At 46.4% G+C, this 26,499-nt stretch overlaps 2 protein-coding genes across 2 annotated transcripts; both read left to right on the top strand.

The window, feature by feature from the left end:
- The first annotated feature begins 217 nt into the window (after positions 1-217).
- Positions 218-11,095, top strand: CYTIP (cytohesin 1 interacting protein). Its single transcript, XM_005153732.3, has 8 exons — positions 218-373; positions 3,356-3,405; positions 3,728-3,782; positions 6,462-6,564; positions 6,688-6,781; positions 7,105-7,174; positions 9,866-9,932; positions 10,425-11,095. Exons 1-8 carry the CDS (start codon positions 218-220, stop codon positions 10,895-10,897), a joined length of 1,068 nt encoding a protein of 355 aa, XP_005153789.2. The 3' UTR covers positions 10,898-11,095.
- An 8,699-nt stretch (positions 11,096-19,794) lies between these two features.
- On the top strand, positions 19,795-23,384 carry ERMN (ermin). Its single transcript, XM_005154027.3, has 3 exons — positions 19,795-20,035; positions 20,361-20,447; positions 22,825-23,384. The coding sequence occupies exons 1-3, from the start codon at positions 19,795-19,797 to the stop codon at positions 23,286-23,288; spliced, it is 792 nt and encodes a 263-aa protein (XP_005154084.2). The 3' UTR covers positions 23,289-23,384.
- Positions 23,385-26,499: the final 3,115 nt, after the last annotated feature.

Genomic DNA, 26,499 nt, shown 5'->3' on the forward strand with positions numbered 1-26,499 from the left:
TTCTTTAACTGCCAAGCCTAATTCTTAACTCTCCTATGAGCACAACACATACCAAGTGCCTTGGTGATCTGCTAGAAGAGATTTATGTAACATGCACCTAAACCACAAGTCACGTGGCTGTCTTATACTTTTTGATCACGGAGGGGTGAGTGTATTTTAGTTTCCTCAGCCATGCTGCAGCATTTAGCAGTGCTGTTTTAAATGACCTTCCACCAACATGGCTCTAAGGTGGCTCAATCAGCAAAACGATAACACCAACTTCACAGGTTTTGGTGCTGACCCTGCTGGGAGGGAGCAGGCTCTGCCAATGGACAACAGGAGGATCCAGCTCCTGGCCAACATAGGGGGGACGCTGCCCCGCGGGCGCAAGCAGGTACGGGGTTGTTTCTATGTGCTGGGAGGCTGGTGGCTCCTTCCAGCCTGGAGAGCCGCTTTCTGGCTGTGCCTGCAGGTACCAGCAGAAACGTCCCAGTTTCCCCAAGTGACTGCACAGGTTCTCTGTGGCTCCTGGTGTCAGGGTGCTAGAAGGATCACCACCAGACAGACGCCTTTAGCCTAGCTGGTTTGGGAATTGCAATAAAATCTTTTCAGCGTCGGTGGTGTGGGAAGCTTTTGAGAGGAGCAAGCAAGGAAGTGTTCTGCCTGCCGGGGCTTGGGTGCATGAAATGCTTTTGCAGCTGTATTTCTTCTCTGTTTACAACAGCACTGCGAGTCAAAATAGGCTCTTGCTGTTCAGGAGTTTCTTTAAGTTGCATTTACTTCAGTATAGCAGCCTGGCTAGATTGCTCTTTGTGCTGCAGTGCTGACAGAAAGAACCTGAGTTATTTCCATCTGGGCTTTGGAGTATTTTGCTACAACTGTTGGACTGGTTGGGCTGTCTCTGGCATCTGGGCTTTTCCCCCAGAACAGTATATTTCTGCTGTTTGCAACTGGAGTTCCACAAAGCTGTCTCTTGCTGTTGCTCTAAATTGCCAGGTGAGCAATTCCATCTTTGGGTCCATTTGTCTAGCATGAAGGAACCTAAATAGGAAATGTTTGAGACACATTGTAATCTGCAAGTACTATTAGAAAACTGGTATATAATATCTGCGCACTTAAGGCTTTGCTCAGTAAAGGAAACACACTTAATCCTTTTCTTTGTACAAGTGTGGGGAAAGCCAGAGCCAGACTAATTTTGGGAATGCCACTGCTGGGTAGCATCCAGCCCCCACAGCTGCGAAGGAGCAGCCCGTTGTGCAGCAATTGCTGCTGGTGCAAGGGGAAGCTGGCAGTAAATGGCTGTGACACTGCTGTGTTTGTTAAAGATGACTTACAACTCGGGCATCAGGCCCAACAACTGGTCTGCACAGACCATATGTACCTAATGGTTGCTTGCCTGCCATTAGCTGTTTCACCTGGTGTGCAGTTTATAGACACATGTGGTCTCTCCCTCCCCTCCTTTTCTTTCAACAAGTAAACATGTTTCTATAGCTGATCATGCTGTGGCATCATTTTATACTGCTGAAGCCCGAGATGTGTGGCTGATAGACTACAATCATTTCAGGGATAATGTAATTCCTTACTTGTGTTTCATTTTTATGGGAAAAATCAATGTTTAACACTGATCCTCACTTTCTCCAGAGAATTCTTCAGGCACAGGTCTACCTTGCTTGAAGGAGGGATCCTAGATACCTGTTGCCATGACCATGCATCAATTGGCTCAGAAATGCTGTGCAACAGCCACAAGAAACTGCAGGGGAAATTGTCTGCAGCTACCTTAATTTATATGTGCTTTCTGCCTTTTCTGACAAATGATAAGTTTATAAATGCCCACAGATTTTTAGTGGGAAGGTATAAAAGAAAGGTGAGGTCTTAGTATAATAGAGATGTGATTTGGGCACTTTAGGGATAATAATTATAGCAGTAATGGGAATGACAGCAATCCCTGCTTTCCAGAGTCTTGGACCCTCACCAATTTCAGCTTTTTGCAGGGCTCCCACTGTTGGAAAGATGCTCTGGTGCTGTGTGCCCATCAACCTTCCCCAAGAGCAAGAGTGCCTGTGCACCACTGGGGAGGGAGCAGCTCATGGCATGGGGTGACCACAAGCCATGCTGCGATACTTGATACATGACCCCTTACTCTGTGTGGTGCACTGCAGTACAACAAGGTGAATTGTGAAGAAGGAATATTCCTTCTGTTATTTGAAAACACAGGGCTGCTATATAGTGTGGTTTTGGTTGTTTTTTTTTTCTTTATTTTTCTTCCTGATTGTTTTATTTGTTTGGTTTTTTAAGTGTGCAAAATAAGACAAGAGCATTGTTGACATTGCTAGAACCAGTGTAAGGTCCATCTCTGATGCCCTGTTGGATGCAGGGGTTTTCTTGAGTGGTTGAACCTCTTGTCTGCCTCAGTTCTGGAGCCCTCAGAAATTACATCTCCAGTGCTCTGGGGAAGAGTTTTCTACTCCAAGCATTTTTTATGTCAGATTCAACCTGAAATTATCACCACTGCCCAAGAAAAGCCTTGTGTTTCTTTATTTTATATTGGCTGGTGGTAGGGCAGCTGTCAATTTTAGCTTATTGCAGGGAAGATTGCATAGCTAGTGGGCGGTTTTCTAATAAAGCTGGAACAGGTACTGCATTACCATCTGCCAGTGAGGATGCCCAGATGTTTTCTGAAGGTGAACAACTGAAACAATATTCTGATTTACTAAGAGTACCCATGTTGGTTTTGTTTTGGCTTTATTTTTAGAAATACTAAATTTTATATTTAAAAAGTTCAGCAAAATAAGAAAAGTTAAGCAATAGCCAGTTTTTCAGGGCTTAATTTCCAACACAATAAAAACAAACATGAATTCCTTCATCTTCCTCATGCCAGTTAGTGCAGTCGTTCACATCAGAATATGTTGCAGTTCATAGTTTGTCTTACAGCAATGTTAGTTAAACATCCTCCATGGGCATTTATATCAGACCTGTTATGGCTTGAAATTGTTCTGTAACTCACTAGGAAAGGAATGGTAGGGTGAAGGAAGTCTTCTTGGGCGGGAGGAAGCACCTTTTCCCAAGGTTTGTGCATCCAGAGGTCATTGCTGTTGGCTGTTGGATCCCTGCTGTGCCTGGCTGAGCTTGCCATCAGCATCTAACAGGTGGCTTTGAACATGATGAGAAGTTGTCTTGAATCCTGGACTGTGCTGCTTTTCCTCCCTATCTCAAAGTTTAAGATCTCGTTTGACTGAGGGAGAGGCTGTGTTGGTACAAGCTGGGGATGGGAAGCCAGCACTAGTTTTAGTTTTTTTTCTTTTAAACTGATTTTAGCCATGTGCCTCAAAGAACTATGAGTCTATTGACCCCTTTTTATTTCCATTTCCTATTACAGCTTGCCCTAGCCAGATCCAGCTCCTTGGGTGACTCCTCCAGGCCACAGAGGTATGATGATATTCCTCTATAATCACTGTTATTTACTTATTCTGCATGAAACACATGTTTTGGGAATCTTCCCATTTAGCTGCCCTAGTGGGATAAGGGCACAGGACGAGGAGTGATACCCAACAACTGGGATGTGCAAATCAAACTGTTGACATTTAGTCTGAGTAAGGAAAGAGCAAGCACCACTACTGCAACATCTGAAGAAAAGGATGATGATAACCTGCTAGCACAAGGATGGGCAACAATTATTTTGGTTGGAAATACAGGGTGCATGAAGTAGCAACCTGGCATTCATTTGGAATTCTGTGCATTCTTCTTACAGACACCTTGTTGCTATATTGAAAGAAGATAAAGAGGCATTTGGGTTTGAAATCCAGGTAAGACTTAAATAATAAGCTGATTCATTTAAAACCAAAATATGCTGCAAACTCTCAAGTGTCACATCCTCAAAATTAGGTTAAGACAGCATAAAGCAGAGAAAGGTATCTGCCAGTTCCTCATGAAGTCTGAAGAGCTTACAGTAGCAATACAGAACTAAAATGCATTTTCAAGTTTGTTTTTTTTCACAGCAAAGGTCACAGATGAGAATTTCTGGCCTTCTCACAAGTCAGAGTGTTGAATGTAGGAGAAACCTTATCTAAATCCAAATATGAGGCAATGGCAATGACTTCTTACTTCCATAAACGAGTATTTTTAGAAGAACTGTGTATGAGACTATTTTAATATAAAGAAACATCCAAAACCCTCTCTCTCAAAAAAATACCTTCTAATAGCTTTTTACTACCTCCTTCAAGATATATAGACATACATATTTTCAAAGATGATGTACAGTATTGGTATGTTTTTTAATAAATAATTGCTAAGCATGAGTTTTTGAGTGCTAAATCATAGAGGAAGGAATTCTGTTAGATGTAGAAGTCAGTAAACCATTACCAGAATCTTATCAGGAGCACTGCTAATGGAAGATTTTTGTTCTGTAGATTTTTGTGAGAAAGGTGACTCTCAGATCAGTAAACCTGATAAAACCCTGGTTATGAATAAAAGATAACCTCAGGAATAAAAGGATGAAGTTTTGGGAGCAGCAGATTGTGACAATGCCACAGAGCTCTGCCTACCAGCAGGACCTGTAAGCACGAGCACATTTTGAGAGATCCTCCCATGTCACCCCTGTGTTTCGATCACCGTGGCAGCCGGGCATCTTCAGAGTGCTTGCCTGTATCTGTGCACAAAGAGAAAACAGTATTTTCAGTGAAATTAGTGTATTAGGAAAAGCTTAACTTTTTCAGATTTGTTTCTGTGACTAATGAGTGGGTAAGTGTTCAGCTCATGAACAGTGGAGAGCTTTCAGAAGGGAGGATAATTGAGTCAATTATTGGGCTTTTGTATAAATTGTCAGGGCAGATTTTCATTACATGTGACATTCTGATTAAAAATAATTGTTCTTGGCACATTTTCTTCCTGAACATTCAGCCTGAGCAGCTCTCTAGAAAGTCCAGGCTATAGAAAGGCAACATTTGTCTGATACTAAGGTTTAGCCATTATTTAGGGGCTATAATTTCATTACTACAAGTTAAAATTAGGCAAACCACAATAAGATGATGTGAAACTTTAGGTCTACCATCTGCAGGGAGCTCATGAGAACTGCAGTGATGGCCAAATGCCAGAGTTTCTCTCATGTTACCACTTTTTCTACTTCCCACTTGTGGATCAGAGCCTGGGTGCAGCTCCCAAAACACCCAAAGTGCTTGCAGAGCAGACCCTCTGGAGCTGTTCTCTCCACTGCGGCCATTTAAAAGCTAGGTGTGCCCTCCAAAACTACAGCCTAGCCAGCTCCTGCAGCCTATGAGGAGAAGGTACATGGGAGGGAAGTCCACTCTCCGGGAGTGCTTCTCTTGGGGCCATCAGTCACCCCCCAGAGATGCCTGCCTCAACTGGCGGCTCTTGTGAGGACATCCTGACACCTCTGTCCAGACACTCCAGTTAGGTGTGATGAATCCTAGCCTACTTGTCCCCTATATTGCTCAAGCTGGCCCAGTATTTCAGGTTGGAGTAGGTAGGTGAGTCTGACGTGCAGCTGCATGTCCTCCAAGACCCTCATGTTTTATTTGGTGTTCTTACTTTGGCCAGAAGTTTTACTATTGGTGCAAGGGCTGATGTCACTGTGTTGGTGTGGTTTGGGCAGATAAGCTCTGAGCTCAGACAGCCTCCATCCCTATTTGTTCCACACTGATTGAGAAATTTGTGAATCTAATATGACTTCTTATATCTGGGTTACATGTGGCTGTCAGGTTTTCAGGAAGTTTGGCTTCACTCTTAAATTTTAGTAGGAAGATGTGGCTAAATACTGATATTTGCATGTAACCAAGAAGACATTTCCTGTCAATGCAAGATCTGGTCAGGTTGCATCGCCTACTTTTGCATTTTTCTAAATACGTCAGCAGTGATAATCACATGATGGATTTATAGTTAGGATTACTTAATGTATATTTAAATGTATAAGTCAATAATAAAAAGCACTTTTGAGATGGTATGGTGATGTGGATAATGAGTTTAAGAGGCCAAAAGAGCAAAAGCAGGTTCAACTTTTCCTGCATTTCAGTTGCCCTGTTGTGAATTGATCTATCTGGAAGCACCAGCTGGCTTCACGCAGCATTCACAATGAGTAGGAGTCGATCACTTGAAAGCCCAAGTCACATCCTGCCGTGCTGCGGCTGAGAACATGAAATATCCTTCCAGAAAGCAACCTGCATCCATGCTAACAGATATTCTTGATTGAAGTTACTGAGTTTTTGATATTGAATAACCAACTTGCTTTAAAAGTTTGGGTTTTTTTTTTGCAGTCACCTCACAGGTATCTTTTAGGTGTCTGCTGTTCTTTATCATAAGAATGCAATTTCTAATTGTTAGGTTATAACATTCTGCTGTTCGTACTTGTATTATAATACACCCTGCTCATCACAGACTTCTCATTTCAAAAATGTGTAAAAAAGAATATTGATTTTTAAATTGTTTTCATGGTTTTTATATTGGTAACTCTGTCACTTTGGTATTAACAGACTATAAGATTTCCAAACCAAAACAATTACTCCTTGGACGTGTGTACTTGTGTCTGCAAAATTCAAGAAGAAAGTCCTGCTTATCTGTCTGGCCTTCAAACTGGTAACTATTCATGTTGGTTTCCTGCCGTGGTGGCCTTACCTTGCTTCCCTCCCACTTACTTTTGTTGTAGGGCATGTGGAAGGCATGCATGTGCTAATTTTTGCTTCTGTGTATCTCTACCAGGTGATATCCTTGCCAGTATCAATGGTGTGAACATTGATGGCTATAGTCACAAGCAAATAGTGGACTTGATAAAGTCTTCAGGGAACTATTTAAGGTAAGCATCTCTCCTTCAAATGGTTTTTAGCTTAAAAGACTCTCCAGCTGGAAGGCAATAAAGCTTCTGGTGCCCCCCTGCAGTCCTGTGCTGTCTCAGAGGCTACAATCCCTTTGAGTCTGTTTGTGCAGAGCCACACTCTTGTTGCATTTGAGGGCTGAAGACAGCCATGGAGGAGAAGGTTCAGCATGTGGGGTGCTCCCTGTCCCTGCATGCAGCTGCTTCCCGAGCTCTCCACTGCTCTGCAGTGTGCTGTGGTACATGGCCTGGAAGTGCTCAACACTCCTCTCCACTTCAGTGCCAACATTGCCTGCTCTTCACAGGTTAGAGACTGTCAACGGGGCCATGTTTGTGCGGAAGATGGAGCTCGAGACCAAGCTGCAGCTACTGAAGGTAATGTAATTAGTTAATCTGTTGTTGAACGCAGAGGTCTGTTGTGTTTCACTGCTAATGGAGGTAGGTCCATGAGGCTAGGTGTCCTGGCAGGGGACAAACACCCATGTGTCCACTGTCACCAACACCCCAAGCCACAGTCCCTATAATATTTTCTGGGTTTTTTTTGTAATATTTTCCCCTCACAATGATTTCTGTAGCTCCCTAAACATTTCCATTTCTACCTGCATCTCAGCTGTGCCCAGCTGGTAGGCAATCCTCCCCTGTAAGAACAGAACAGCGTACTTTAATATCCTCTGTACTTAGCAGAAGGGGAAGGCAGGCTTTCCCAAGCAGAGCCCAGGCTCTTCAGAGACAGCATGCTGATGGCACCTCTGACTTGTAGAACTTCTGTTCTCCCAGCTGAGCCTGAGGCAGCCAAGCTGGCAAGAGGTTTTTGGGTGCCAGTGACCCAGCATGCCTCTCTGCTTACCCGACTGCAGCCACAGCACTGCAGTGGCCAAGGGCTTTCCAAAGTTGGGACTTGGCTGACCTGAGTGAGGGATTTTTCCTTGTGGTGACTGTATGCCAAACTGTGCACACAGGAGTATGGTACTTTAAAAAGTTCATTAAAAATGAATCTGGCTAGGGTAAGCCTCATGACAAATGGGTTAGGCTTGCCAGAGCTGAGCAGCAGGGACAGTTTGCCATGTGTGCTATTGTCTATAAAATGTAAGTCCTACCATGGGAGCAATTTCATATTTAGCATTTAGCATGTTTAAAACAATGTTTATTTGTTTATTTAATTGGTTTGCACTGCATTTATAACAGTACATTACTGGGTGTTGTAATTTGCTGCATGACACTGATGCTGCAGATGAGCAAACGTTAGCTGTGGGGGCTGGAGGGTGAGGAAAGGATGGATTCTTCCCAACCTTTACTGGTCTGTGGCTGGGGGATGCTGAGGGCAGTGTCCATCTGTCCAGGCAATATCTTGGTCATCATCACTTCAGCCCAGATGATGGGCAGGGGTGAGGAAATCAGGGTGAGACCTCAATGAGCTCAGTTTGCCTTCCAAGGCTTGTTAAACTGGTAGGCACCATGGAGGATGCTTTTGGAAACGGCTACAATGGTTTTAGGCATTGCTCCCTGGCAGACAGCTGTTATTTTCTCTCTGAAGGAGGCAAAACTGACCAGCTGGGGGCTCTGGGCTCTTGGCTGGTGTGAACAGCTTCCAGAGCTGAGCTTGGAGGCAGCACTGGTGCTTCCTGTGGGGCTGGGACAAACCCCTACATGCCCAGTGTGTCCAGTGAGGTGGGAGGTGTTGGGAGGATGGTGTGACTGCAGGCGCCATGCTGGCCTTGTGTGGAGCTGTGTGTGACCACATCCCTGGATCCGGGGAGGTGTTTGGAGATGCTGGGACTAACCAGCTGGATGGCTAGTCTAGACGTGGCAAGAAAGGACCCAGAGCCAGAGCATTCATCACTGTGCTAGTGAGAACACAGCAGCAGGTTGCTTCCAACCTGGCCACAGTCAGTACTCCATGGCGAGTCATTAAGTCTGGTCCCTTGTAAATCTGGATGAAATAACCAGTAAAGTCACCAGAAATTGGCCATTCTGCCCATACCTTTACAGGAAAATCATAAAGCCAAAATCTCAAAATCTGCTGTGAATGGTTTTATTTCAAGAGGGATACTTTTACAAAACATCTGTTTCCCAGAAATGCCAAACCTCTGCAACAAGTGTTGCTGTGGAGTAAAATAGGGCGTCAGACTGACCCTGTGCTCGTACATCGGTGTGCTGAAGTGGAAAGAATCTAATTCTGTTTATAACTGTCTCTAGTGCCTTACTGAAGGGTGTGCCTGGTTGTTGCAAACCCCTGTAACCGCAGTGAGACCGCAATGTGCCTGTGAGTACAAGGCATCACCACAGGCTTGGACGTGCAGTTGCACAAGCATCTCTTACATGCAATTTCCTTGGTCTCTTTGAATTATAAACTTCTAAAGCCTACTGTATTCAACATTGTGTAGAGACTGTAAGAGCAGACCTTGGACTGGTACTCCTCAAAAGCAGTCTCTGCTCCTGTTTTGCAGGCTTGCCCACAGACATCCCAGGACATCATCACCCTGCTGCTGGGCTGGGGTTTTCATTGTGTGTTTGATTTTTCCGAAGTGTGGGAAAAAAAGTGAATGCGCTGACAGGATTGCCCATGCAGGTCTGGTCAGTTTGGGTGTACAACTGTGCGATTTGGCAGCCTGTCCGGCTCAACGTCTGAGGTGTATCAGGTTCAGGCAGGTTACTGGGGAAGTACCTACTGTGACTGTCTCCAGGCAGAGGCTCATCAGTTGATTTGTTGTCACTTCTTTAACTATTCAATAGTTTGTTTTTACATCAAAAGTTGATCTGCAACAGAGGGAAAGAAAAATGTTGCTGTGTTGGATGGCATTAGGTTGGATATGCTGAAGGCAAGCAGCACACTCTACAGATCCCAGGTTGCTTCTTTTCAAATTAGATGTGTACAGCACCTCACCGAGCACCCAGGATACGAGTGGACTGAGGGGAAATTTGCTAAACTCCAGGGAAATTGTCTGTAAAAAAAGGGACATACAAGTGCTGCCTGTAGCACCTGTACTTTCTAAATCCTTTTCTTTACAAATGTTTTATGCTTGTGCAAATGTGTATGAATGACAGAGCCTTCTTCCTCCTCCACAGCAAAGTCTGCAGCAGAAATGGGTGGAGTTGCGCTCTCTGCTCTTACAGGAACAACGCTTGCTGCACGGTACGTCCTTGTTTCCGGGTAGAAAACCACAGCGCTGCTGAGTTCTTCTGTGGAAACAGTGTCTCATCTGTAAAAAACAATTCTCTAACCTGATTTTCATTTGCTTTCTTTTTCCCCTGCAAATGAAGGCATGGGGCTGCCCCTGGGAAAGTTTTCTTTTCCTGGGAGGGATAAATTTGGATGTTTCTTGATTACTGCAGACCAAAGGCTCTGTCACATGAGTCCTGGGTTGCAAATATTTTATCCATTCTTATTTGGACTTATCAGGGGAAAGGTTTCTTTGCTTGTGTTTTTTATGGGTTGTCTAGAGTGTGGCTTTGATGCTGCATGTGGGGGATGGCAGGGGCAGAGAGCACCTCACAGCTGGGAAACAGCTTCCCTTGAGGGATGCTGGGTATGACATTTCCCTGTGCCACTATGGCACAGGCATCCTGCTGCCCAGCACTGAGCAGACACCAGTAAATAATGCTCCTCTTTGGCTTCTGCTTTCAGGGGAGGTGAATGACAACGTGCTGCTGGGTACACTGGAGCTGGAAGAGGCCAGCTTGCTCAGTGGTGGCAGCACGGTAGGACACCTCTTTCCAGTGAAGCCTCGCTTCTCCAGTGAGAGCAGCTCCCGCAGCCGGCTGAGCTCCATGACCATGGACAGTGAGGACAGCTTCTACCAGAGCTGTGCCTTTGAGGATTCAGCGGCAGAGAGCCTGAGCCGCCAGTCCAGCGTGGATGATGACTGCTTCTTCCCCAGGGATGGAGATGGTGCTCCTGGGAGGTCGTCACTGAGGAGGATCCGCAGTATCAGCCTGGCCAGCAGTGGGTCCATGTCTCCACTCTGGGAGGGCAGCAGCTGCACCAGTAATTTTGGGACCCTCCCAAGGAAAAGCAGGAGACCCAGTGTCCGAAAGAATATTTTTAAGTTCATTCCAGGCCTTCACCGGGCAGTGGAAGAGGAAGAAAGTAGAGTCTGACATTGCACATCTGTCCTTGATGCCCAGGGCTCTATACGTGGGACTGCTACATGACCTGGGACCATGGGCAGCAGCTCAGTGGAGGCATGCAGTGGGTGATACGTGGTGGTGCTGCATGGGAGTCCTCCAGACAACAGTACTGATGATATTTAAAAAGCTCTGGGATTTTCAAGTATTTTAATTTTTAACCAGAGCACACTGTGGACCTCTTCGTTAACGTGAAAATTACTAACTCTGAAACGTGAAGAACCTTTGCAGAACTTCCTCAGCATAGTTTAGTGTTAATAGCAGTTTTCAATTGAATGCAGAGTTGATTGATAGCTATTTATTTCCTGTTACCAAAGTCATAGTCTTCCAAGGGTCTTTAGTAAAGCAAGTGCTTCTACTAAAACCAGTGACAGGCTCCCCTTAGAAAGAGGAGGGAGGCCAGAGCATATGACAGAGACAGACCCTGGGAAGTAACATTTTGAAATGAAGGGCAGAGATTTACCCATGGTAAAAAGAAAAAGACGGTGAACTCCACAACTCAGTTCCCAGTCTCCAAAGCAGGGATCGGTTCTGCTGGTCAGCTGAGCCGACAGCACTGATAGATTTACAAAGTAAATGCTGGCTGCTGTCAGTTTCTCACTCCTAGCAGCCATTGTATAAACCCTGCAATAAACTGGTTTATTGGTTGTGATTTGACCAGTTGCAATCTCTGCCAGTAGCGGGTTTGGCACGTCTTGCTAAACTTGTCTTGCTCCAGGGATCTGAAGTAGAAAGGAGTCTGCTGAGAATGTACCCAGGCCAGGCTCTGTGCATGAGCAGCTGGTGGTGGCCATGTGCTTGCTGCTTTGAGCAGCTCCACGTGTCCAGAGCAGGGTGCACTAGTGCACCCTTCATAGTCTCTGGTGTCAAACGAGCGTAGTGGGGAGCACCAGCAGCACTGAGCAGAGGTGCCAACAGGATGGTAGCTCTGTGGACAGAGGACTCCCCAGGGAAAAGCAGTGAGGTGGGTATGTCTGTGTGATCTAGGAGGGAGGCAAGGGGGCCGTGGCAGTGACTGCTGTGGGAAGCTGCAGGTGATGGGCAGTGGGGAGCCAGCAAAGGGTGATGGGTCTCTGCATCTTCTACTTCCCAACGCAGCTCTGTGGTGCCAGCCTTGCTAGAAACAGAGCTTTCTACAAGGCGTCAGTTTGGCAAGAGTCACCAGAGTGCCGGGGTCTCACTGCACCCCTGGAGGGCATGGTGCTCTATTTGCCTGGCTGGAATTTTACTGGATTTGAAAACATACTTGCCCACTTATTGTGAGGTAACGATATAGCTCAGATTGATCTCACCTCTTTAAGGTGAGAGAAGTAAAGGCAGATGATTGTCCTGCAGGGATGAGCAGGATTGCCCTGTGCCTGGAGGCAGTTGCAGGTTGTACCCTGGGGGCCTCCTTAGAGGGCTGTGCCTGGGACGTGGTCCCTCTGAGGTCCAGGGACTGCAGGAGATGGCCCTGGGGCTGGTGCTTCAACTGCATTGGTAGGAAGGTCATTAGGTGTTCACATTTCTTCAGGAGCAGAGACTTTGTCAATAAGATTAACTTGATAGCTCATATGAAGTGATTTAATAAATAAGGGCATAAATGGTAAGAAAAAGAAAAATTTTATTTCCCCCTCAGGCAGCAGGGAAATAGGCTGTTTGCTCAGCCCAAGCAACCTGATTATGTTTTTCAAATACAATTTAAAGAATTTTAAATATAATTTAAATACCTTGTATGAGTTATTCTTCTTTTGACCCAGCAGACCATGCAGTTGTTTACCACTCAGGTACTGCTGTGGCAGGATTTCCTGGTCTTTTCATCAGTCTCAGGCTAAATCCAATAGTTTCCTTCTGAGATGAACCCCAAATGAAAACAAGCTGTTCCCAATAGTTCTCTAATTAATGAATGTTGCTAAGCCAGCAGAATCCGTATTGGCGTCTGTAATTTCTCTTAAAAGGATTAAGTAGCTGGTAATACGGCAAGTATCCAGGAAAGCTGAAGGGCAATCAGGAGAACAACTCATGAGGTTTATACATATAGGAATGATGATCTGTCTGGGCTGCTGAACCAAACACCTGCAGTTCAGCCTGTGAGCCCTCAGCTACCATTCATCCCCCAGCCCCTGGGCCTGGAGGTGGGCTTTGGTCTGACACCTACAGGGAGCCAGAGCCAACCTGTCAGCCTAGGCTGGAGCATTTCAGGTGTTGGTCTGGGCTCTGGAGCTCATTGCTAGGCATCATGATTGTTGCCTGTGATTTGTTGTCTCAAGATAGAGTCTTACATTTCTTTGCCAGTAACACCAGCTGAAATGAGACAAAAAAATTGGAGATATTACTTCTATTTGGACAAACTGTGGAATTAAATGCATATATATGTGTGACTGAAAGCAACTGTGGGCAGAATAACCAGAAAATCTGGTGAAGGCTGTTGAAGGCCCCCAGAGAGAACAAATGGCTTCAGCACTTAGAAAGGAACCTTGAACTCAGTCCCATGTGCAGTTGGGTTGCTTGGCTTCAGGTGCCAGACTGCACTGAGGGAAGAGCACTCTCCATCACCTGCATGGGGATGTTTCCAGGAAGCCGTAATCAGCACGCTGCTGCATGTGGCTGTGGGTGGCTGATGGTGGCTCGCTCCTCTCTAGCTGGAGCACTCATCTCTCTATACCTGGCCAAGCAGTATTTGGACCCATGACTGTTGTATGTATTTGTGTCAAAAGACAAAATATCCCTAGCCCACTATGTCTGATCAGAGGGTTGAAGCTTTCTCCACTGGTGCTATGGACTCTTCACCTGGGTGAAGGTCACGGCAATACCTGAACCAGGCCAGAGCTTTTTGTTTGTCGTGGAGAACACGGGCTGACTGGTCTGCAGAGACCAATGGAAATGTGTCAGCCTGACAGGGGCCTGCTTTGCCTTCCCCTCATTCCCAGCTCCTGAATGGATGTCTTCTTTTGCTTATTGCAGCTAGTTTATAGGGATGAAGTGACAGAGGTGGGGCTTGACAGGACATATTGGTCACGTCCTACATGCTCTGACTTGATTCATAGAGGAAGGAAAAAAGGTATTTAAAACACTGTATGAACTCTACTCTCTTAGGCTGCATCTCGAAATTAGTTCAGCTTTGCGGTCGAAGGCAGGATTCCTTCTGGTTTGGAAGGTTATCCTATCTCAGGAGATACATGCTTGCTTTTAGTGTGGAAAGGCTGAATGAGCCTGGACATCCAACAAGATTAAGACAGGCCTTAAGAAAGACTGAATAAATGATGGTTTTCTAGCAGCTGCAAGAGCATGCTTTGGTTGCTGTAAGACAACAACATGACATTCATGGTCACAGTCAAAAACAGGATGTGGGTGACAGGCGGGCTCCATGGGGTTGCTGCAGTAGGCATCAAGAACAATGGTGCCTCAGCCTTATGAGGGAAGGAAAGAGCTCACAGGCAAGCCAAATAGCTCAGAGAGCAAAACAAAGGAGAAAGCTATTTTAAAATGTCATTTCTTCTAGCATGGAGCAGTCTGAAAGGATCCCTGCTCTGCCTAACAAGAATCAGGGCAAGAGGAAGGTGAGCATACAGGAAACGCTGTGTGGTAACACTGGTTCAAGGGCTGGGGCTTGAACCAATGTGTGTAGAAGTGCTCTGGACCTTCAGCAGAGGAGGCATGCTAACTGATCATGGATGGGGTCATTGAAGGGTTTGCTTAATTTCCTAACAGCCAAAGGATTACCTTTTCTCTTCTTATCCCTGTGGATATAATGGTGTGAGTTTACTGCAGAAAGAAGTGTGGCTGCTCTAAAGAATTCAATTCCTTTGTAAACTTAAAACGTCAATAAATTTGCTGAATGTTACTGAGTCTGACCCTGTTAGGGTTCTTAACTGCTTAACCCGCTCTTGCCCAGTGCCCAGATCTAGCCAGCCTTGCCCTTTTTTTATGACCTTTGCAATATCTCTTTCCTTTTTTTTCCTCTGGGCTCTCTTGGCCTGAATTTCTACTGTGGAAGTTTTTTTTCCCCACAAAACCATGAAGCACATTGTGGTTTCTGTTGGAAGCGTTTCAAATCCAGGGAGAATCATTCTGGCTTCAAGGCTGTACTATCCTGCAAAAACTCTTCCCCCACACATTAAAGGTCCAGCCCTGGAAGCTGCTGAAATATGTGAGGAGTTGCTGTGTTTCCTTGTCTGAGCCATATTTTTGCATGTCCTGAGTTTTGTTCCTTTTCAGCTGTGCTCAGAGCAGCTGGCTATCCCTTCAGTGACCACTTTTCCACATGCCCCTTAGGGCTGTGTTTCTGCCTTCCCACACACGGTTCTGCTTTGCTGATTTCTGCTTTTGCACCTCACATTCTTTTCTTGTGCAGTTGTTTTAGAAGTTTTCATTAATAGCATCTGTTTGTATCCAGCTATCATAGCACTGAAAAGATCACAACATGTAGTTATTGCAGGTGACTGAGTTTGTCCTTCCTGCCACTTATACACATATAAACCCAAGAATTTATTGCTATGCTCTCAGCACAGAGCCGCTGCTTGTTACTGCCGTCTACGTAAAGCTATGTTTGTGCTACACACAGGTAAGCAAAAGTAAATCAACCTCACCATAGGCACTGGTCAGCCACAGAAATCACTATCACAGTGAGAACAGCCAATGAAGCCCAGGCAGAGCCCATCCAACAAGCCCCAGTGCTGATGCCTTGCAAAACTGATGCAAAGCAGATGGCCTATGACAAGGATGGCAATGCCACATTGCTGCCATTGGTCATGCTGGTCTGCACAGCCAAGAGATGCCCTGCTGGCACCTGTGGGCTGGAACCAAGAGTTTCTCCAGTGCACATAGAAGTGTCGGGGAGAGAAGAGAGTTGGGATGTTCAGGCGATGCTCTGCTCAGGGAAAGGTCCACAGCCTGGATTGCTTCTGTAAAGTTTGGCTCTTTTCAGTACAGGCTTCCACTTTTTAAAGAGCTTAGAGGCAGAAATGACACCACCTCAGGTTTGTGCAAATTAAATGTTTCCACAGCCCCGAGAGGTGACTTTGCCCAGCTTTGATTATAAATAGCTGCCTGCTGTGGGAAGAATGAGCAGCTACTTTTTCTGAGTCCAGCTGTATTTTTAAGCAGAAACTCTGCCTGCTTAAAAACACTGCTGGGGATGCTGTGGCACACAAGCAGCGTCCATCACTTCGGTCACTGAGATGACCTGTGGGTGACAGGTGACCCTGAGCTCCTGGGGGCAGACAGAGGAGGACAACCTGCATTGGCAAATGCCTTCCAACAGGCAGGAGCTGCTCTTCCCTCACCATAAATCCCTTCTAGCTGCTTATGTAGTGTTTGCCAGGAAGAAAGCAGCAGCTGCCTATTTTTAACACTGTCAAAACTTGAATTAATCTACATGTGCCCATTGTTTGTAGGTAGCATACCCTTGCTGCATCACTCTGGCATGTATTCCTGTTTATCAGAGCTCCTTCTGCAACTCCCCTCTGAAGCCAGGCATGGCCAGTGGGAGCAGCGGGAAAGCATGAGCATGTGTGAGGGCTGGCTAGTGCCTGACACAGCTGCAGCAGGGGGAACACCCCTGCTTCTGCCTTTCCTTTCATTCCTCTGCTGGATGAAAAGTTAAATCCTGAAATTCACTATAGAAGAGAAATGCCAAGGCATGTTTTTTTTTTAATAAACATAAGGTATTTATCTTGCTGACAAAATGGAAATACTTGATTGTATTTTGTTGACATGATTCACAGGAGTTTTTCTGTTGGGGGGGTTCAAGTGAAATGTAATCCTTCCTGGCTGTGCTCAGCTGTGGGAACATTTGTCTCCAGTGCCACCATGCCTGTCATCTTGCCTTGGCTTTGGGTGGCACTGCATCTCCCATGGTGACCCTGGGTTATGTGACTTCTGCTCTAGAGCTGCTCCAGTGGCCATGTGTAGTGCATGTGCTTCCCAGGCAGCTTCTGGGGATGCTCCTGGAACCTTGGAGCAGAAACTGGGCAGCAGAGAGTTAATGACAGAGGAGACTGCAGAGCTCTGCAAACACCCTGCCACGGCAGCCTCTTCCTGTTTCTGGCATGAATTGGAATTACTGGGGCTCAGCAATGATTTACCTCACCAACTCTCAAATCCCTGTTGTGCCTCTGAAATCCCAGGTGATGTTTCTGAAATTTCAGTAAAGCAGAGCTGGAATGGAAACTTTCCTGTGCTAAAGGTCACATGGAAAATGATTTATAATAGATTCATGCAAATCGTGATTTGACCACAAGGTGCTCATTTGGGAAAACATGAGCTGTTGAGAACTGATTGTGTAACCAATAGATGGCACCAGGAAATACCTAAAATTGTTTCAGTATCTTCCTGCAACCAAGAAGTCAGGCAGGCAGGTTCCTGGGGATATGAAGACAGGATCTGTCCCTTCCCATGGGAGTTGATGTGGATCCAAGGTTGTCAGGCTACTTGCTTGCCAACCCTGATGCCATGTTTTCAGCTTTGTGTGACTTCACATTAGAAGCTTGGCTGGGAGTTTGTCCCATACTCAAGCTAGGATTTGTGCTGGCTGCACCAATGCAGACATGGCCCCTTGACCCTGTGAGAAGATCACATGCTCACTCAGCCCTTGAGATCATGGTGCAGCAGGGATGCTCCCAAACGTGGTAAGTCCCAACCATGAAACCTTTTTCAGTGGTGTTTCCACACTGACAGAACCCCTGGGGACAAGGACCTGTCAAATGAGAAATCATAGAATCATAGAATAATTAGGGTTGGAAAGGACCTTCAGATCATCCAGTTCCAACCCCTCTGCCATGGGCAGGGACACCTCACACTAAACCCTATCACCCAAGGTGCTGTCCAACCTGGCCTTGAACACTGCCACGGATGGAGCATTCACAGCCTCCCTGGGCAACCCATTCCAGTACCTCACCACCTTAATAGTAAAGAACTTCCTCCTCATACTTAATCTAAACTTCCCCTGTTTAAATTTGAACCCGTTAGCCCTTGTCCTATCCCTACAGTTCCTAGTGAAGAGTCCATCCCCAGCATCCTTGTACGCTCCCTTCAGATACTGGAAGGCTGCTATGAGGACTCCATGCAGCCTTCTCTTCTCCAGGCTGAACAGCCCCAACTTTCTCAGCCTGTCTTCATACAGGAGGTGCTCCAGTCCCCTGATCATCCTCGTGGCCTCCTCTGGACTTGTTTGAACAGTTCCATGTCCTTTTTATGTTGAGGACACCAGAACTGCACACAATACTCCAAGGGAGGTCTCACAAGAGCAGAGTAGAGGGGCAGGGTCACCTCCTTCGACCTGATGGTCAAGCAAAATCACCTGCAGGGCCCTTTGGATTACGTCAGAGATATAGAAATAGCTTGATAAGAAGAGAAGGTATTCTTCTTCTTCCCAGACACCAGTCTGTGCTGAGTACCCAGTCTCTCCTGAAGGTACCTACTGTTGCATGTTGTCAATTCACTTTCGAGCCTCATTATCCATTTTCCTTGACACATTTTTTCCAGCATACGATTGATTTTATAAATCAGTTACACCAAGCTCATTTTCATAACAATGATGAAAAGTTGTTGATTTCAAGATGCAAACTCATAGATGAACAAAACCAGTGGAAAGGTTTTGGGTTCATTTCTAATCAAGGTCAAAACTTGACATGAAGATTTCAAAGCCCTAAAGCACAAAGATGTCAGAAATGTTTTTTTGTACCAACACAAAAAGTCTTTCACAGCAGGAGATTACACTCTTATGTAAACCTGGCTTTGGGCACACAGCTGAGACAAGTTCAGCTGTGGTCAGAAAATGCCCCAGTGCTGCTCAGGCAATCCTCCTGCTTCACTTTGTGAAACGTCCCTGTATCACTCCTGCTATCTTTAGGTCTGACTGATAATTACTGTGTAAGTGCTAATCTCATCCCTCATCCCATTTATATTCATCTAAAGAAAGTTTCTACTGCTGTTGCCAGAAGATGCTTCTGCAAAAGGGGGTTGTGTGGTGGCTGTGGAAGGGGAAGTGCAGCGTTGACCTGCCTCAGCACTGGTGGGGTAGCAAGCATCCCATTGCCTATCTGGCTTGGCCCTGGGGACCTGCCACCTCTGTTCTCATCTTGACACAAAGCATCACATGGGCTTGTGCTTTTGGTTCTCATCATCTAGTTCTATACTTAAGGGCTGATCCCTTGAAGATGCATTTCAGTGAGTATGTAATTGCAGCTGCTCAGCATCTGGCGGGACATGACCCTGCCTGTAAATATGTGTGGTGGCAGAGGAGTGTGGTGTTGTGCCATATGCAGGGCATGTGTCCTTCCAACCAGCTGCTTTGTTCTCCAACAAGTGCAAAAAGCTTTCATTGTCTGGCCAGCAGCACGGCAAGGTTTATCAGCACACAAACCCGATGGGGAATGTTAAGCGGGTTAGGTGGCAGCAGCTCTGTGGAAGGTGGTCACCCTCCAGGGATTAGAGGTCAGAACAATCGTTGTCCCTGTGACCAGGCGGAGACACAAAGGGCCATTGTGCCAAGAGTACAAAATCCCTGTTTATTACCGCAGGCTGACATGCTGAAAGACCCGCTCTCCATGCCAGCACAAAAGCTTCCTTGCTTCAGATTGTTTGTTTATGTAAATTAAAATGGTGCATTTAATTATGCAACGGGATGAGCCTCAGCAACAAGCGAGGTGCTGATTGGATTGCCCCGTGGCCAGAGCCCGCTGGCAAGCCCTTGGCACATCTGATGGTGTGACCGTGGACCCTGCTCTGCTGCAGCGCCCGCAGGAGAGGAGACAGGCATTGACCATTTGCACAGGGGAGCAAAATCCCTGTGGAGAAAGGGTGAAGAGTATCGCTCCCCATCCCGGGGCGCAGGACTGGGGCCCCGGAAGTGCACGGCCCCGGTCTGTGGGCACGGCACATCTCTAAGCATGACAGAAGAAGTCCCATCAGCATCTGGCATGCCCGAGTGCAACGGGAGTGTAACCCTGGAGAAAGACCCACTCCAGGTCATTGGTGAAATAGCAAAATCGGTTGGAATGGTCCCTTGCACAAATGCAGAAACGAGCCCTGATGATGCTCCACCTGCAGAAGAAAACCAGGGGGAAAACAGAAATTCACTGGCAGAGGACACAAGTCATGGGGATTTTGATGAAGAGAAGCAATGCAAAGGTAAAGTACAAGGCTGTCTTTCTCTAAGTGCTTGGAAAGAAAAGCTCTATTTTATGTATAGACTTATGAGTAATGATATGCACTATGTGTGTGAGTCAAAATTCCTAACCTATGGTAGCTGTTAACAATGAATCAGAATAATTCAAAGTTAGGGACAAATTTGAGCTAGCAGTTATACAGTATGCAATGAAAAGCATGTAACTACAGAAACAAGCATTTTTTTAATCTGCTCTGAAAAACTGCTGCCAATCTGCCACCATTAAAACCTAATTATTCTCACTAACCACTCCATCAGTCCATTTCTTGTGCTTTGTATTTCCTAAAGAGGAGCGAGAGGAAAACGATGGGACAGTACAGCAGGGATCAGCTGATATCCAGAACACGGGGACTGATGGCCAGGAATCAGAGGAAGGTAATTGAAAACGCTGTGGGACAGAGGTTTTCCCAAAGCATAGCAATGAGTACCCTTCAGAGACAATCACATGCAGGTGGTTATTGGTTTTGTTTAATTCAGTCAGACCCTTATGTCCTGGAGAGCAGTGACTCATTTCTCATCCGTAGAGTTGCTGCACTTTAAGAAAACATGTCTGGTATCTTTTTCTTCCTGGGGTTTGTGTGTATCTCCTTGACTATAGGATATTGAAACAAAGTGGGGTCATCAGTCAGGAGGTCTCCAACAGCCTTGTGAGGTTGGGAGGTGCTTTATCTTCTGCTTCAGGAAGGGGAACTCAGAGGATAACCTCGGGAGGCTGTCAGTCAAAAATGTGTGGCCCCAAAACCCAACCACATTCCTGCCTGATTCACCAAATGTATAAATCCCCCTGACACCCAAGCATCTAGCAGAAAATTCCTCTCTTAAACATCATCTCCTGGGTCCCTCTCTATTCATTCCTAGGTGAAAACAGTAAAAAACAGCTGGAGCCAAGGCTGGATCTCACACCTGCCTTCTGCAGTGAGTGGGGTGGCAGGGGGGCACTTGCTCTCCACACCCCGTCACAACTTCAAATGTATTGCATATATATATGCATACGTAGATAAACCTATTCAATTATACCATACAAAATGCAGCCACCCCTCCAGAAAGGAGGAGTTATTTTATTGAATGTTATTGAAAGAAAGCTACATCTCTCTCTAGGTGGGCTTTCAGCATTGTTGTCCTTCCACATTTCCTATGTCTTGTTGGTTTTGGCAGTGTGGGATGAGGGGTGGCTGGATCAGGGGCTGATAACAGTGTTCTTCCCACCCTGGAGACCCAGCCATAGTTGGGGGCACAGGGCTGGTGGTTCTATCCTACTCCCCAGCACCCAGCCATGCTGGATCTCTCTTGTCATTTACACATTTACCTGGCTGCAGTAAATTGGTATTTTCTATATGTCAGCTGCCACATAAATACGAAGTCACTCCTTGGAGAAGAGGAGATTAACAACTCAGGGTAGCTGTTGCAGTCCTGGCAAAGCTAATGTTGTTGAATGTGGCTCTAAAAGATGTATGGGCCATGCCCCGTAAACAAAAACTTTGATTAAGAAAATGAAAAAATATGAACATTTGTCATGGGTACAATAATATTTCATAGCAACTGTGAGGAGGTGAATCATGGTGGAGGCTTTCCCACTTAGAGCTGACATCCATATTCCAGCTGTGTTGCTTTATGAGTGCACAATAAAACCTATTAAACACAGCCCTCCCCCCTTACACCTTTTCCCTCCCCAGCCACAAGCACTTTATCTCTAAATTGCAGGCAGCTTTTTAGTACCTAACCAATTTAGTCTAATTAATGCTCAGGACCCCACAGGCAAAATGTTGAATAGACCATTTGTTGTGACACTAAAGCATCATTTAACACAAAGACAAATGCCAAACAGGACAAATATGAAATAGCCATCTCAGCCTGGTGGGCCACCTCTGAAGGGAGAACCATCCCAGGAGGGCTGTCCTGGGGTCCAGCTTCATCATGGGCATAGATGGGCACTGGGTGCAGAGCAGACCCTTTCTTTTCCTTTTTCCCTTTTCCCTTTTCCCATCTCTGTATTTCATTTTTCCTTTTCCCTTTTCACTTCCCCCTTTTCTTTTTTCCCTTTCCCTTTCCTTTTCTGTTTCTATTTTCCTTTTGCCTTTCCTTTTCGCTTTCCCACCATGTCAGTCAGACCCAGCACTGAGCACTGTAGGAAGATGGGACCCTTAATCCCATGGTGGGGTCTGCAGGGAAGGGGCAGCAACTCCAGAACAGGGAGTTTGTCTAATTGAGTCCAGCACCTGCCCAAGGCACTTACCAGAGAGCTTTGGGAAAGTTGGAAGTTTGGAAGGGCATTGCAGCAGGGCCCTGCAGTGGGATGTTTATCACCTGTGGATCCCACAGGGCGGAAGCAGATCTGGTTCATGCAGGGAGGCACAGTGCCTCTGGTCCTGGGGCTCAGTGGGGATGCTATACTGCTCTTCCCTCTTTGAGGCTAGGCCATGGGCTTCTCATCACCACCCCCTTTAAAAGACAGTAGTGGGGAGAGCTCAGTGGCAAAGGTGGTAGAAGTGGGTATTAAAAAATGCAAAGGCAGGTAGCCTTAAGGAATGAGTCAGATTGTACAATGCTGTTCTCAAGCATGTGCAAGCACCTCTGGTAATGGAGTTCTGCCTAGAGATGTGGGGCACCACCAGGCAGTCTCTGAAAGATGGGTGCTTTGGTGACAGGAGCTTGTAATACACCAACTATGATGATATATCAAAAGCATGTAGAATGGAGGCATGAAGGCAGCGCTGAGCCTGTCCTTACCAACACCCCCTCTGTGTTGCTGCAGGGCCAGGCAGCAAAGGGCTGCCTGTGGGCAGCAGGGAGCCAGTGATGGGGATGGCAGCCAGCACTGTCGTGGAAGCAGCAGAGACCCTCGCAGCCAGCACCGATGGGAGGGGAAATGCCACTGAGGAGGAGGAGGAGGAAGAGGTGGAGGACGAGGAGGATGAGGAGGATGAGGAGGATGAGGAGGACACTGAAGAGGATGAAGTTCAGGTGATCGAAATCAAGAAGGAGAACAGCAATACATCCCATCTAAAGCAGTATGACAGTGGCAAAGAGGCATCTCCCTTGACCACTCCTGGATGCAACTCCCCTGTGGAGAAACCAGGGGAGCAGCTCAGCCTGGGGAAAAAAAATGATATCTCCAGACATAGCTATTCTAGGTACAACACAATCTCCTACCGGAGGATTAGAAAAGGAAACACCAAACAGCGAATTGATGAATTTGAATCCATGATGCACTTATAAACTGAAATGGAGAATGCTTAACGAGCCGAGTGTTCACTCTGGTTTTGATTTTCTTGTTTGTTTCCCCCAAGGCATGTCTCTCCACACAGCATGAGGTCACTGCTCTTTTCCTTTTTGTATATGATTTCATAATACACTGTTAAAATTTAACATCTTTGCTTTGGCAGTGGGCAGAGGCATCCATAACACAGGAAAATAAATAATCAGTTTGCTAAATATAATACCATTTGATTTAAAGTTTATCCTCTTATATTCTATCCAACTTTTGTAACCATATTCAAACAATAGAATGTCTTGAACTGGCTGGGGTTTCTCTAGCTGCCGACACACACGTGATCCATGCTGTCAGCCTTGCTGGTAATGAGTTGGAAGCAGCAGCTCACTGGCACTGGCCAGGGCAGGGTGAGTAACAAAAGAGACGACTATTTGCAGCCCCAGCACACTCTGTTTTGCTGTCTATCCATGCTGGGGTCTCACAGTGCACTGTCAGATGCCTCTTGCTATCAACCATCCATTCCTACCTTGTGCTGGTGGGATAGAGGGATATTTGCATTCATAGGCAGATGCTGATGTGCAGGAATTACAAAAGATGAGAAGGCATCATGGCCCCTGTTCCTACACTCCCATGCCTAAGGCCTCCAATGGGTAGCTGGATTTCTTATACAGCACTGTAGTCAGCACCAGATAGAATTGGTACTGTTTGCTGGCCCCTGCCTGCTGGGGTGAGAGGTGTCTGTGTGGATGAGTTTAGCCATGATGTTGCCCGCCCACTACAGCTCCCACCATGGCCACCACCAGCTCATGCAGTGCTCCATTCTAGCTCACCTGTTCTGGGTGCTAGCATGAAACCATGGGTGCAGCCACCCCAAACAGCAGCTGGTGATGAAGCAGCTCCTCTTCCCCACTGCCCTCCCTCCGTGCTGCAGTGGCTCCCAGCCCCAGTGCCATGGATTCCATCAGTGGTGATCAGCTGTGGTGCCTGACCCCTCCAGCCTGGGGCAGAGGTGCCTTTGGGGAGGTGGTACTGGTGGCTGGTGCCACCCACAGTGGCACAGCTGGGCTTTGGGACACCTTGGGGGCAGCGGCTTACACACCGTGTATGCAGGGCATGGCACACGCCTGTGCGTGCTTCACCTGGCAAAACCGACTGCTGCCAGAAACCTGAACTTCCCCAATGCCACCAGTTCAGACTCTCTTACATGTCTTCTTGATTTCATGCTTAGTTTAGATGCAAAATTTTAAAGACTTTTTTGTCAAAGCCAGGCAAGTTTTCTGCCCTCATTATTTTTGTGTCATCTGAACACAATGTTTTTCTGTTTTAAAAATTCTTGGTGTGACTACAATAACATTGATGCAGTCTTTTTTAACTGTTTTACAGACAGATTTGTCTTGAGTTGGGACTAAGCTTTGCAAATGTCATCCCAGAAATCATCTGGGAAAGTTGAGAGCAGCTGACAAAGGGAGAGGAGGTAAGAATGAGGTTAGACACTGGCTTCAGCTGCAGTGGCCTCCTTCAGCCATAAGTGCTTTTGTAAGGATTAGTTTTACATCTCCAGCAGCACTGAATATCGTTTTGACTTTTCTTGTGCTACATAGAGGCAATTATTTATTGGCAATGTGAAAATAATAAATGGCAATTCTGTATTGTACAAACCAGACACAGCCCTCATTGTGCTATTCAGACTTGTTTATTTGCTCTTTGGGTTGTGGAAGTTCAGAGGTTTGCTTGTATGAACTTATACTGTGGGTTTGTTTGCTCGCTGACAGCTGCCCCCATCGCTCCTCTCACAGTGGCTCCTCTAAGAGTGACACATTTCTCCTGAAGACATGGCCATTGCTCAGGCTGTCGGTGTCTTGCCGAGGCTGTGGGTGGCAAAGCGCTGCTCTGAGCTGGTCAAGCTCAGCTTCAAGTACTGGCACAGTGGTTGAAGTGGGGCTAGTGACCACTACCACCCCACCAAGCCATCCGGCCTCATCTGAACTTCAGAATGTGAGTGACAAATTTGCTTTACTGCAATCAACAAGTGCAATAGGGAACAAAACAATGAAACCCCATAGCAAAATAAAAATCATAGCTAAAGTGCGCACCTTCATGTGTTGCTGAGAAGCTGGTGTTTTAAAGGGATGATGTTGCAGCAAGGCCAGGGGCTGATGGGCAGGATCTGCCTGTACCCATCAGGATCAACAGCACATAACAGCCCTTGCACCTGGCTCTGGAAAAGCTGCTGAGGCTGGATGGGTGGGATGTGAGCCCCTGGCTCGTGCTGATGACCCAGCTGCCTTTCAGCAGTGTGAGACACCAGGAAAAGCCATCTGTACCATAGCAAAAGGCATGGCTGCTGTAGTAGGAGGGTGGACAGATCAGCACTGGGGCCGAGAGAGGGAAAGCTGCAGAATAGGCAGACACCCAGAGGGATGGAAAGTCGAAGTTCAAATACTTTCCCACACAATCCTGGGTGAGGAAAGTGGAAGGAGAGACAGTAGCATGTTGTTGCCTGGACCTTTGTCGTCATGATTCCCATCTCCTCCAGTGAATTGTTTGGCTAAGCCAGACACCCTCCTGCTCCCTCACACAGCTGCACAGGCTGGCTGGGCCCCCTGCTCGCTTTAGCAACAGGTGGGTATATTTTCCTTCTATCACACATCTGTCTGTAACAGATGTAACATCTGGCTTATACCCTAGGTGACAGTTACAACAGCTTCCAGACATTTGGGGCAAGTGCAGGGATGAGATGCTTGGTAAACTGATTGTGGGCTTGGGTTTCAGCGGAGTGTGGGATCTTGCTGAAATTGTCAAGAAATGGACTAGTTTTTTACCTTGGAAAGCAGCATTTGATCAGCTGAGAACTGCAACTCCTTCTTTTGCTTTCCTTGGTAGCTTGAGCCCTGGGATGCTTTAGGGGCCTAAGGGCCTCTCCTGCAAACACTCCCCCTCCCACCTAAACCTCAAAGTGGGTGGGTGCAGTATGTTGATCAAGGGGTTACAGGCATTTTGCAGTTCAGCCTGGCAGTAACTCGGGCTGGAGCCCCCTGGAAAGGGTCTGAGTTAACAGAAACAGTTAAAGCACAGGGTGTAGAGGAAGATGCTTCATCTCTTACAATTTATTCCCTTTTTTAAATCTTTTTTTTTCTATTTTTTTTTTACAAACCAAATGGGGTCCCCAACCATGCTGCTTTGTTTCAGGGTGCTTATTTGATGGAAGCACAGCAT

The sequence above is a fragment of the Melopsittacus undulatus genome, chromosome 4 (genome assembly GCF_012275295.1).
Source record: "Melopsittacus undulatus isolate bMelUnd1 chromosome 4, bMelUnd1.mat.Z, whole genome shotgun sequence".
NCBI lineage: Eukaryota > Metazoa > Chordata > Aves > Psittaciformes > Psittaculidae > Melopsittacus > Melopsittacus undulatus.

Coding starts and splice junctions, on each gene's coding strand:
- CYTIP (XM_005153732.3), top strand. CDS start 218: ATGGCTCTAAGGTGGCTCAATCAGCAAAACGATAACACCAACTTCACA. Junction 6,782..7,104: donor TCTTCAGGGAACTATTTAAG/GTAAGCATCTCT, acceptor TGCTCTTCACAG/GTTAGAGACTGTCAACGGGG. Junction 7,175..9,865: donor CCAAGCTGCAGCTACTGAAG/GTAATGTAATTA, acceptor CCTCCTCCACAG/CAAAGTCTGCAGCAGAAATG.
- ERMN (XM_005154027.3), top strand. CDS start 19,795: ATGACAGAAGAAGTCCCATCAGCATCTGGCATGCCCGAGTGCAACGGG. Junction 20,036..20,360: donor TGAAGAGAAGCAATGCAAAG/GTAAAGTACAAG, acceptor TATTTCCTAAAG/AGGAGCGAGAGGAAAACGAT. Junction 20,448..22,824: donor TGGCCAGGAATCAGAGGAAG/GTAATTGAAAAC, acceptor GTGTTGCTGCAG/GGCCAGGCAGCAAAGGGCTG.